The following is a 12599-nucleotide window of genomic DNA, read 5'->3' on the forward strand; positions in this document are numbered from 1 at the left end:
AACGTAGTCTGAGTTGTGACATTTAGCAATGGAAAACGTCACGCTTGCTTTGCTTAGTGTCACAACTCAGACCGCGTTTTTTGATCTAAACATATGTTTCGGCATTGTCATTCGCTGAGCTGCCTCCCTAAGTTGCGGTGATTGGCTCTCCGAGTGTTGTGCGGGAAAGCACACTCACGGGCTTTTTTTAGAGTGTACTTGTAGTGGCTTTATACTCTGCCAAATATTATTGTAGAAAACTCAAAACATCTCCGACTTTTCACTTTTTTGTCAGTTTTTAAAGCTCACCAAGTGCGGCACTAAACAGCGACACACAAGTTGACTGGTAAAATTGATTTCAATGTTTTCACCAGATTAAGATGAATTGTCTCATATTTATGAGAGTAACGAATGTGCTGGAACGCCTTAGTTAGTTTGCTCATGCACTTACATACGTCACTAATCTGGAAGCCTCAAGATTGAGATAATAAGGCAAAAAAAACTTAATGCAAGAAAGAGCAAAGTTGACTACGGAGGAAAGCGATCATTTTCGACTCTAAGATGAAAGCTGGACCTATGGAAACTATGGAATTACGAAGCATAACGTTGGAATAATTACAGCATTTTTTTATGTTAAGGAAGTGATAAAAAAGTATTGAAACAAAGGCAGAGAGTATATACAGCGCAAGAAAGACTCATACAAGCTTTAATAATTTCATGCCAAATGTTCATTGAAGACTTTATAAAAAAAACAGCAACAAAATTACTGGGTGTCACACTTAGGTGTGTGGAGCTGAAGAGTTATATCGATGGGTTTAGCTTAGTTTAGTACTTCATTGACTCTCCTATTACACAGAGATTCAAAAAATACAGCTGAAAATTAAAGGTTAAAATTACGCTTTCCTTATGAAATACAGTCACGATTGTTTGTTGACCAGTTACATTGATATAATGTGCGCTGTCACTACTTGAAACACTGGAATGTTTCAAGTAGTGGCATCTCATTTGCTAAATAAGCTAGTGCCATTTGTATATAACAACAAAACCTAGGCGATGAAGCGTAAACAATGTGTCGCCATCTATGAATGCCAACCAACGTTACTAGAACCACTCAGTTGGGAGACTGCCATAGAGCCTGCTCTGAAAAAGTGGCACCAACCCGTACTCAAGAACCGAGCTAATGGTGGTCGCGACGCCGCCATTTCTCCCACAGCATCCACCAGGAACCGCACGTGACTTCTATTATTGTTTTAAGCTGCCATTTTTGTGCCGAGGTTTCAGGCGTGCTACCCCCGTCTCCCAAGCGGACGCGCTGCAAATTACTACCGAAGTTAGAATGCACCTAGGTCGGGACGCGCTACCTGAAATCACTACTGAGACATGGTTGTATAAAAACAATATTAATTGTGCCGCAAAACCTTGCAAACTAAAGATTTTGGAAAACATCACGCGCCCTTCATTTTGTAGTGAACTCCAATAAAAGTTACAACAAAAAGAGTTTTTCTCGTTCGCTTTTACGCAAAAACATGCCTTCTAAAAGCTCAAGGTGACCACAGCAAAGAAAAAAGATTAAGAGTGGCGCCGTTGTCGTGTTGAGCTCGGTCTTGGTGGACGTCAGCGGCCCAGGTTTCAACAGTGAGTTTCCCAACTAAGTGTTCTAGTAACGTTGACGCCAACAAAAACTACTAGTCAGCGGAGCGAAATTGATGTGGTGCCCCCTGCAAGCTGCCATGACAGCTACATATTGAATTATGTTGAGTGCCTACACTTTTTAACATAACAATATTTTTTTTTTCAAAATAAGAAAAAAAAATTAAGCTGTTGTGTTAGAAAACTGAGCATGTTATGAGTAACCACTTTGTGCCTGGCATTGTGCTCGTGTAGTAAAATGTGGCATAGACAAGCACGTACATTCCTGATACTGTAATGTGCGAGGCGAATCACAAACATGTGCATGCTTCGCCATGGTTATGATCGCCTTCTTTATGTAAGAAACTAGCTGCATAATTTTTTCGTAACCTGGATGCTCAGAACGTTGCAGCGTTTTATGCGTCAACGGCTCCTCGAGACAAACTACACCCGTTTTCATCGCAAGAACCGTAGTAAAAAAAACCGGCTCCTCCCGTAGCATTACTAATTTCCCCCTTCATGCTGATAATTAAGATATATGTAGGTGAAATTTAAATTAGGCGCATCTTATCTTATCAAAACGTACACGTTCCAACTACCAAAAGCACCGTTTTTTCCTCCGACAACCAAATCTCGTGAGAACTACTTCGTGCCGCATATGAACAATGCGCAAAACTTGCTTTTTTCTGGAGATGAAAATGGGCATAGTAACGTTGGCGCTTTCATCGTAGTAATATGCATAGGTAGACCAGTTTGTACATTTCAATAGTATTAAAGTACCGAAGACCAGACCACCACCGTAAACGGAACTCTACTCTAAAAACGAGAAACATATGCTATACCCTCTCCTTTTTATAATGCTAACGCAAGAAATTGAAACTCCCTGCATGAAATGTGTAATGACGGCACATCGACGCAGTCGCTGTCACCCTGAACCATAATGTTAAAGGCCTCAAAAGTCCCTTTTGCAGCTTTGCTTTTATATTTCTTGCAAGTTTTGCTCTCTTTAATTTAGGTACCCAAGATCTATCAGATGATAGATGTTTTGTTTAACTGAGATAGATAGAAAAAAAATTATAGGGGACAACCATTGCTTCAGTGCGACGCCGTTAAGGCCCGTTCACACTCTTGCGACCTCTTATAGCTGAGTTCCTTGAAACCTCTTACAACGAGAGGGCACACTGGCGCCATCTATTGGGTAGCAGTGTAAACTTGGCGATCCGGCATATTTTCTATTTCTCTCACGCATTATCCTTTCTCTCTTGGCTCGAAAAACTTTTGTCAGCGTTATAAACGAGCCTTTCTTATAGGTATTATGCCCGTTTGGCCTCGGAAATCCCGCAAAACCTTTGCTCTTGTGAAATGCAGTTTCAGGGTCACCGCATAGATGGCGCCAGCGTGCCAGTGTGTTCTCTCGCCCTAAGCAATTTTAAGAGGTTTTAACAAGTTTCGTCTCTCTCGGTTGCAAGAGTGTGAGGGCCTTTACACTTCTCACATAAGGATTTTGAACTTATTGCATCAACATTACTGTAAAAAAAAATGTTTTTGTTTGTTTTTCGAATTAAATTTTGCTGATATATTTTTTCTTTCTGTACGTGTGTTCTTTGTTACTTTAACGTTATTGGAACTTCTACTGTATCTTAATGTTAATAAACACATAATGGTATGTGCCCCTTTTGTTTCCTGACATTGTTATTCTTGCATAACATTATGCTGCACGTTTCTCCTGTAATTTTTAAATATATTTAAAGTCCTCATTAAGCAAAAAAATGTGTTGTAACTTTAATTTTTAACAACTCACTCAACTTTAACTTTACCGTTGACACGCTGTTCCCACAGCAAAAACATTGACTGTCAAACATTCACCAAAACAAACTGGCATGGCTTTCCACAAAATAACTTTTTATTCTCCTTATATTTACAATATGCCATAACAGGAGTCATTCTCCCTGCAAGTTCCAGCTGCAGAAACTGGATGGATAGATGGAAGAATGGATAGATGGCATTGGCGATGCCTTTTGTAACAGGTGGTAGCTTGTGCCACCTAGCCTAAAAACATTTACACTCCTCCCTTTTAAGTGTTGTTAAAAATTCCGAGACTTCAAGACTCGAAAAAGGTGGCCGGACTAGTCCTCGATTGACTAACTGAAGGGCTGTTGGATTAATACACCGACCTACCGAGCTGACAAGCTGATCGCCGTTCATGAACAGGTACTGCCTCCAGTGGCGGAGGTGCTCGGACGAGGATGGCAGCTGGTCCCTGTAATGCAGGTAAAGCTGCCGACAGATGTAGTGCAGGGCCAGACTCTCTTCCGTGTAGTTGTGCTTGAAGCCCAGGGTATCCGTGTGCTGCAGAACTTTGTTGTGGCTGGAATGAAGGCACAGAATCAGATGCTGTCTTTAACATGCTGTCAGATATGGAATAAATCAATTAGTACACGAGTTGATGGGTCCTACCTGTCGTAAAGGGGAAGGCTGGGATTGCTCATCCGGGCCTCTCGGAGCAACTGAACAACACGAGCGGCGTGCTGGGACAGGAAGAAGCATACACGCTTAAAAGTGGCCAAACTCCTAAAGAGTCTCGCCACCGTGGGTGGAAAACAATTTGTTAGGGCAGCGATCTGGCAACTGTGAGCACACCTTAGAAATGGTTGACTATCACGTGATATACACACACCAACAACAAGGGGCTACACTAGCAAACATGTATAAAAGCAAATAGTTTTAAAAAGTAGATGTGATGGAAAAGCACACACTGAGAATATGGAAAATGAGTTAGCTAGGAGTGTAATGACTGCAAGGCAGAGTGCATTTAACAATTCCTAGCACAGATTCACAAATCTGATTTAGAAGGCTTGCAAATGTTCCTTACGAAGTCATCTTAGTTTATGGTGGGCTCCAGCGAAAAGAACTCTTTCTTATCTCCTTTCACAGTTTCCCGCTCTGGCTACCAGATGATGCGAATGTTTTGATATGTCAAAATTAATCGATGCACCTATCTCCACAAATTCATGTTATGGCAGAAAGCTTGCAACCAGCACGAAGTGCCTAAAAATGGGGATTGATTATTATTTTTCTGAGGAAGAGGTGGGAAGGTTAGTACATATAAACTCTAGGGGAGTGCCCTCCAACAGCTTGGTAATGAGTTGGAGCGAATCAACTAAACCTACTCTTATATAAAAACGTAGATATCACTAGCGAAGTGCATAGGTCAAACATTTCTATTATTGTTTGACCACAAAGACACAGAAAGAATGTTCATATTCCCCGTGTTGGATAATGCGTGTTCCTTTTTCTACTTTATGATCCCAGAAATGTGAAAATAAAACCTAGAGATGTAGATGCAATCGTTTATTGTTGACCACGTCAAAATTTTTCTCTCTCTGTCATTTAGGTAGGAATTTATGAAAGGAGACAGATAAGTAAGAGGTTGGCAGAAATGGCGGAGGTGTTTTAAAACAATCAGAGTCTACCTGCACTAAGTGCCAGATTGTTAGACTTCACTGAGTTGTGTTATCTTTGGTTACCAAACTGGAGGGTCTGCTTTAAAGACAGGCCATTATTACTGATTGTAAAGTAGCCACAATTGTCTAAATATCAGAGATTATTCTTTCCATACTACTCTTCTTGTTCTTGCTTGGAATTTTTCAACCAAACTAATTCTTTTCGGTCAAACAAAAAGTAATGCCATAAGATGCCGAGCTTGCATCCAGGTCACAATAAGCACCTACCCGCTACTTTTGAAATGTCTGAGAGCTAAGCAAAGGTCACAGCAAGTGCCTACCACAGATGTCTAAGCCCCCGTAGCTAACCGAGGTGCGCACCCCTTGTCAGCCGCTTCTCTAAGCACCTTGGTGCAAAGCGGTGAAGCAGATGCAAAATTCAAAAGTGGTGAAGCAGCAAAATGCAGTAGGTGCACCCCCTGCGTTTTAGCTTTTGGAGCGGGGGATCGGACGTCAAGCGTGTTAGCGCACCGCGGCTTGGAGCACGTGGAGCGAAAGCTTGCGCTGTAGAACCCATGTATTACTGTGCGATGCACATAAAAGGCCCCAGGTACTGTACTGGCTAAATTTCTCACCTACAGTGTAGACCAGTGTCACCGCACCTCAAAGGCATGCATACCTTACGCCGTACAAACTCAAAAGTCAAATTTCATTTTGATTTTGACTTTTGGACCTAGCAGGCACCCATCACCCAGCTTTTCTAAAATTATCTCCCAATTTTGGGTGGGCACCTGCTCTATATTTTACGGTTAAAGCTGTTCAGTGAGATCAATCAGTTTTTTTTTTTTTTTTTTTTTTTTTTTGTAAATGAAGGGTTCAAAGGAGACACACTTTTTCGCCACCATACAGATAGACCTCCATGATTTCCGGCCCTTCCATGGAGCGTATCCTGATGGCCGACTGCATCAGAAACACGTAGTCCCTTTTGAGCTGGTCAATCTCCCTTTCCTGGTCGTGCAGGCAGCTGGGCAGTACAGGAACGGGAAAGAAAAAACCAATCAGCTGCGGCACCCAACATAGTGAGCACAAGTCCTTCTTATGGCCAAGGCAGAACTACTAAAGGCACAAAAGATGACATCAAGCAGCTGACCAGCTAGTGCAGCTATGAGAGTACACTGATTCCTTAGAAAATGAAATGCTCATGCCTTTAAAGTTTATTGTTATAATCGCATCCACTTCAGGCTCTTGCTAAAAATTTGTCCCAAATGTAATTTTTATACTAGGAGGAATGTTTTGGGTGATTGTGCAGAACGGCTTCTTATAAACTTGCTTGGGGAAAAGGCCTCTCAAAGCTGTGAGCAATATGGCGGATTTTGAAACTGAGCATGAATATTCCTATTGAACACTTAAACAGATCTTTCAAAAACATTTGTCAAAGGCAGTAACTCTCTCAAGTTTTTTTGTAAACACAAACAGCAACGACACTTTTATGAAGCCACATAATATACATAATTCATATGTATAACAGTGCAATAGCTGCTGCTTAAAATGGACGTGTACCAAGAAACTTTCATTTTAAGACTGATGTAAACATTTGCTGGTCCTCGCTGGAAAGAGCACTTCTTCCCATTTTGGTGGGCTACAGGGAAGCAGCAATGCAGAGAAGCTTCATGTCTCTGTCTGCTCATTCGCGCTAGATAACAACGAATGAAATGCACTGATGTGGGTACCACCTTTCTGAATGTTAGCTATTAGAATGTTGTATGGCCGTTACACTAACCTGGCAAACTAATCATTGGGTGATCAGACCATAGATGCTAGCGGCACTACATTACGACATGTCACTTGTCAGCATTGTGTAGCATGCTCCTCTGCAGTTAACAACAATACCGCAGCAAAGCCTGCTCAAAGCATATTAAGCCAAAACTTCTAGACATCGTTGGTGGCTTTAAAGCTCTCCACCAAAATTTTAAGTTTTCGACCAAGGTGCAGAGCTGCTACGCACACAGAGTCGAGTTTCCTTGAGCATTGCCAAGCTTGCCAATGGATATGAAATATTCACAGAATGGATGCAAGTTCGTCCTAACTACTAGTGTGATGCTTCAAAACAAGAATACCTACTGGTATTAACTCATACTGTTGTTTATTAAAGGTAACATATGAGAACCATGTAAAAGGATAGGTTTTATGTAGCCGCTCATGCTTCTTGTCTCCACTGAACATAATGGTTACAAATTATCAATCTCAAACGACCAGCAAAGCTTCCATTTATTAGAAATATATTTTTCTAGATAAGAAGACCAAACAAACCTCAATGTGAGTAAAAGCATTTTTAAGTACACTGTACAATATAGTTAGGGTGTGTATTTTGCCAATATTTCTTAACAAAAAAATTTAGGCGGATGTTCTTCGGTGTTCATTTATTTTTTAAACACTAGTGTGTTTCCGTTGGACCACCTGTGAAACTAAAAACTGTGATTATCAATAAAAAAGTTATTTGTGAAAAAAATTATTGTGCAGACTGGTGCGCCTTATAAAATAGATATGCAAATTTTATTTCCGGAACCAGTCTTGCCGTTGGCCGGTTGATAAAAGTATCCAAACCGCAATTCAAAAGTAGCCAAACGTAGTCATTTTTTTTGTGCCAAATTTGTCGCCACCACATTTCTAGGACACCAATGTCATAAAAAGTGAGAAACAAGTCAGGCTCTTTACACCCTTAGTCAATGTGAATTCGTTTTTGATCAGGGCAAACGAAATTCGACCACCAGTGCTTTTTGGTTGTAACCGATTTCATATTTTCGTCGCCGGTTGATGTTTTGTGGTTAAAACCGGAAAGTGCATAACCTAGGAAAGTGTGAGACCAACAGACAAACGCCCCCTAAGTAATGAGACCGTAGAGTCGGATTTCTTTATATCACCTACCAGAGGCTTGCGCGGGACACATATTTGTCACGAGTGCTGTGTCGGCATTCAGCTAGGACTCGTGTTCTCACCGAGGGAACACCAGTCATCCCAAAAGGTGGGACTCATGTCACGCCTCCAATGGGTGACGTACAGAATCCAGCACTACGGCGTTGTTATCGATGGGGTGTTGCGAAGGACCCTTTTACAAATTCAGTCTGGCAACCTTGATCTCTCATCTAAGTGTACAACATCTGTGTGATACTAATGGCGGCCTTCAGGTGGCTAACGAAAAAACAAGCCGAGACATGCGCACAGGCAAACTCGAGATGTTAGTAGAAGAGTTGCATCATTTTAATTCCAAACTCGGGTATAATAAATCGTTTGGAATATGTTTGGCTTGAAAGCTCCTTAAGCGCGAGACACATGGACGGCAGAATCGTCCGATCCGACGTCCGATCCGACAGCCCGAACGCCACTCCGAATTGCCGCACGCGACAGTTTGAGGCACACGCTTCCGACCTTGCATGCGACACGACGATCCGTTCGGCTCCGCCCTGGAGATCCAAGCGCTCCAGCTAGGTCCGCGTCCCTATACAGGGTACGATCTCTGGTCCCAAATTTACGGTTCAGCTCGCAAAAGCGAAATTAGGAGCTCGTTCTCACTAGCACGTGCTTTCTTTGCTGGGCCGCCTTTCTCGAATAAGCCAGCGGGATTCACGCGTCCCGCTTGTTGCCAAGGTCAGTCGCGTTTTCTTGTTCGTCCCGCCAGACCCAGTACGTCATCATGACGTTCGCGCTAGCTGTGCTGTCATTGGCTGGACGCTTCCGACAGTCCATCCGCCGTGCGAAACTATCTGGCGCGTCGGACGCACGCCGGATCGCCGATCAGACGTCTGATACGACCAAACATTTCGTATCAGGCAGTCGTATTGCCGGATCGGACGTCGGATCGGATGGATTTTTCGCGCATGTGTCTCGCGCTTTAGCGTAGTGAATTTTATACAAAGCTTTACTGGAGTCAGTGCTTCGCATAAAGTTTCTTTGCCACAAACGAAAGTGGAACAAATAGAATGCAAACTGCATAATCAAGAGCACTGTCATCGTCTGCCACCGATGTAAGAGAGTTAAGGTGCTAAATGAAATGCCGAACCTCCATTAGTGATCGAAAAGTTACTGTTATTTAATCTATTATATGCCACTGAATTTTTTAAAGGGTCCACAGTGCCAGCTTTCTTTAGCTCCTAAGATACTTGCAAGATTTGGGCAGTAGAATTGGCAATAATGTGCAAAACGATAACATGAGACAGTCAGTTCTTACTTTTGATAAGTGACGCTGTGGCACTGCTGTTGCTGAAGGCGCTTGGACAGCTTCAGGACTTCTTCATTGAGGAAGCGGTTGTGGTTCTCCAACATGCAGCACTTTTCGTTTAGCCTCTGCACACTGCAGCCCTTCCTGAGAAAATGTGCACCATTAGAAGGACGGGTCTTTTCATTGTTGTCTCAGCTCAGCATTGTAAAAATAACACAGAGGATGCAACTAAAAGAGAACGACAGACCAAGTTCTCAATATCTTCTGTGAAAGCCTCCTGACTACCTTTCATGACAATGAAGCAACGAATAAAAAAGAAATTCTAAGGAACAATCTTCCCTTTTCATAACAGCTTGCTTTATCTTTTGCAAAAAACAACAAAAATACAGAGACATATGTTGTGACTAATTAAGGATTATATACTTTGCCCCCTCCACCCAAACTTTAAAACTCTTCCCAGACAACAGAATAATTGATGGTTCCTTGCAAGCAATGTTAGACATTTGCGCGTTGCTCTGACCGTAATGAGCTGAAAACATTGATTCCAAAGAATAGTCATGTTGTTTTTCTTTCATTTTCTTCAGCCAAACTTACATACATCCACAATAAATGTTTAACTGTTGATTTTCTACCGGTAAGAAATGAGAGTTTTGTTTTCGACGGTATGCTGATGTGGTTACATGGGGCCACAAACAGATTCCATTTATTAGGTTTTTTTGCAATTCACAGATATCAGGAGTACTCAGAAGACATTTTTTCCATGCATTACTCCTGAGCTACAGCTGGCATGAAACTGCTAGCATATGGTTGCACCATAAGCAGTCTCAAGTTTGAAATGACACGTAACAAAACTGTGTCACTAACAAGGTGACACGTGACCAAGTTGCTCATACTTTGGATCCTCAGATGAAGTCTCCAGGCAGCGGATTTGCTGATGCAGTTCTGAGACTAGACCTTCCTGCTCTATGAGGGCATTCTTCTGAACTGTTTCCCGGTTGAATGCCTTGGCAAGCTCACATTTAGTTGCCCTGTAAAGAATGCCAGAGGCACGTGCACCGCACCTTAGATGTGTTTCTGTTCTTATAGACTAGGTAAGCATTATGACACACTGTTATCGAACAAAACAAACGCGGCATGGGGACACTGCAGAAATGAGAATGATGTGTTAAAAAAGTATTCATAGCAACCTTAGATTAGATTTGCTAAGAAACCTAGAAGACACCACATCTAACGGTGAAAAGTTGGTTGCTATTGAGGCCTTTTTCTTTGGGGGGGAGGGGGGTGTTCAACATACTGTAATATATCAAAGGTTGCACCCACTTCATAATAAGCACTAACCCATTACTTTGAAATGCCTGAAAACTATGCAAAGTCTGGGGTGAGCACATATCAAGTGCTCACCCGAGACTCTGAGCTCACCGAGCTAGCTCCAGAGCTCTAGTGTGAAGCAGTGAAGCCCACCCAATCAGTGCCCCTTCTGCATTTTTGTTCTTGAATCTAACAACTGCCCATCCCCCAGTTTTTTAAGATTATCTCCCAATTTCGGGTGAGTGCTTGCTCTGCATTTTACGGCACAATCAGTGATGAGGGCAACATATCCCTAGTCGAAACCAACTGCCCTTGCCAAGTTAACCAGAATATCCACACCACATATTCAAAAATAATGTGCAGTATAACAAAAACTTCCCAAAAGATGGCATGCCCTATGCAATGGTAGCTTCACTGACTCAAACTCGTATAAGCGAAATTACAAGTCAATACTATTAGAGGTTAAAAGCAAAAGAAGTCTTAGATTAATGCCTGTTGACCAAACAAATATGTAAGCAGGTCATTGACAGTCAGAGCAACAAGCTAATAACGTGTTATCAAAAGTAACCCTAAAAAAGACCTTTTCACTTACAATAAATATTCATACGTCATACTACCTATTGATAGTACTTTAATTGACAGATAGAGCTGGGTTTTGCAATCAACGCCAACAAAGATGCCATTGAGATTTTGGACCACTACTGAAAGAATGTGATGGCTAATGTACATGACTAATGTAAGTGAGTGCATATTGAATGAGAAGAAAAGTTACTAACATAAGCTCAGTTTCCAGTTCGTGAAGGCGAAGCGAGAGCGCCGAGTCCCCATGACCAATGGCTGAGTCGCTAGATACAGAATTTCCAGACAACGATCTGCATGAAGAAATGGTTAAATCTAAGCTCAAAAAAGACTCTACAAAAATTTTACCGGAACTATGATAACAAACTCAAGACATCACAAAGAAGAAAGGGAAATGTCACGGAGCAAAAAGTGAAAAGTAAAATGCTAGAGAATTTGTGCTCTGTGTTTGTCTCTTATGCTTTCTCAATCACTGCTTTATATTATCATGCACCAACTGCAACACTAAGCATGTTTTTCTTGCTTAAAACATTGAAATAATTTTCACTAGAATATAATTCTTTAGAATCGCTAAAGTAAAAAAAGGTTGAACCTCAATTTGATTGCTTCACTGGCTCAATCATAACTATAGTCGGGGACAGGTTAAGAGTAAAGTGAAAGCTCCTCCCATCTCTTTCCACTTTATTAGAGCAAACACTGGAGAGGAGGTCACCTCCTCTCCAGCGTTTGCTCAGCTAAGGTGGAAAAAATGTGTGAGGAGCTTCCACGTTACTCTTAACCCATCGCAAACTATTGTATTAGTAACACATACCAAAGCTACACCCATTCATTAACCTACTAAACTTTAGTGTTGTGCGAATATTCGAAATTCTGAATAATACAATATTCGACATCTGCTTCGAGATGAACTGCCATATTTGTATTTTTCGAAGTGTTGATCGCGGCGGGTTAGCCCCGTTGAGTGCGCTTCTCACCAGACGCAGGTGCTCTGCGGAGAAGTAATACCCGCGGGAGCAGGCTCCGCGGGTGTTCTTCACAGCAGTGCCCCCGTACTTGGTAAGAAACGCACTCAACGGGGTAACCCGCTGCAGTCAACACTCAGAAAAGTATGAATATCGCAATTACGTGCTTGGGATAAAAGCACACTTTCAAAGTGGCATGGTGCACACGCGCGCATGGTGGATTTAAAAAATATATTGAAATTTTGCGAACGCTGGTATCTACATTGCAGTAAAATTTTCAAAACTAAACTGTGGCTGGTTACAGAAAGAATAAATAAAAAGGGCGGACAAGGACGGACATCTTTCGACTTTTAACGCATATAGTATTTATTAGACGTTGGCTTCGAGCACAGAGGACCGTAAGGGAAGGTTGAGAGAGGATAAGAAGTTAAAGGAAGAGGAGACAGGGTCGAGGGCGTCAGGGAAAACTGTTATGCAAGATTA

General features: G+C 41.9%; 1 protein-coding gene across 1 annotated transcript in view; it reads right to left on the reverse strand.

The window, feature by feature from the left end:
- LOC8052184 (TBC1 domain family member 2B) overlaps window positions 1-12599 on the reverse strand; it is a 28276-nt gene that overhangs the window by 5318 nt on the left and 10359 nt on the right. The window contains exons 6-11 of the mRNA XM_042292727.1: window positions 11352-11447; window positions 10142-10295; window positions 9277-9407; window positions 5943-6075; window positions 4066-4136; window positions 3787-3976 (exon numbers count right to left, since the gene is read on the reverse strand). Of these exons, the coding sequence (XP_042148661.1) occupies window positions 3787-3976; window positions 4066-4136; window positions 5943-6075; window positions 9277-9407; window positions 10142-10295; window positions 11352-11447 (775 nt within the window). The remainder of the gene's footprint in view (window positions 1-3786; window positions 3977-4065; window positions 4137-5942; window positions 6076-9276; window positions 9408-10141; window positions 10296-11351; window positions 11448-12599) is intronic.

The sequence above is a fragment of the Ixodes scapularis genome, unplaced genomic scaffold (assembly GCF_016920785.2).
Source record: "Ixodes scapularis isolate PalLabHiFi unplaced genomic scaffold, ASM1692078v2 PGA_scaffold3__209_contigs__length_174095766, whole genome shotgun sequence".
Taxonomy (NCBI): domain Eukaryota; kingdom Metazoa; phylum Arthropoda; class Arachnida; order Ixodida; family Ixodidae; genus Ixodes; species Ixodes scapularis.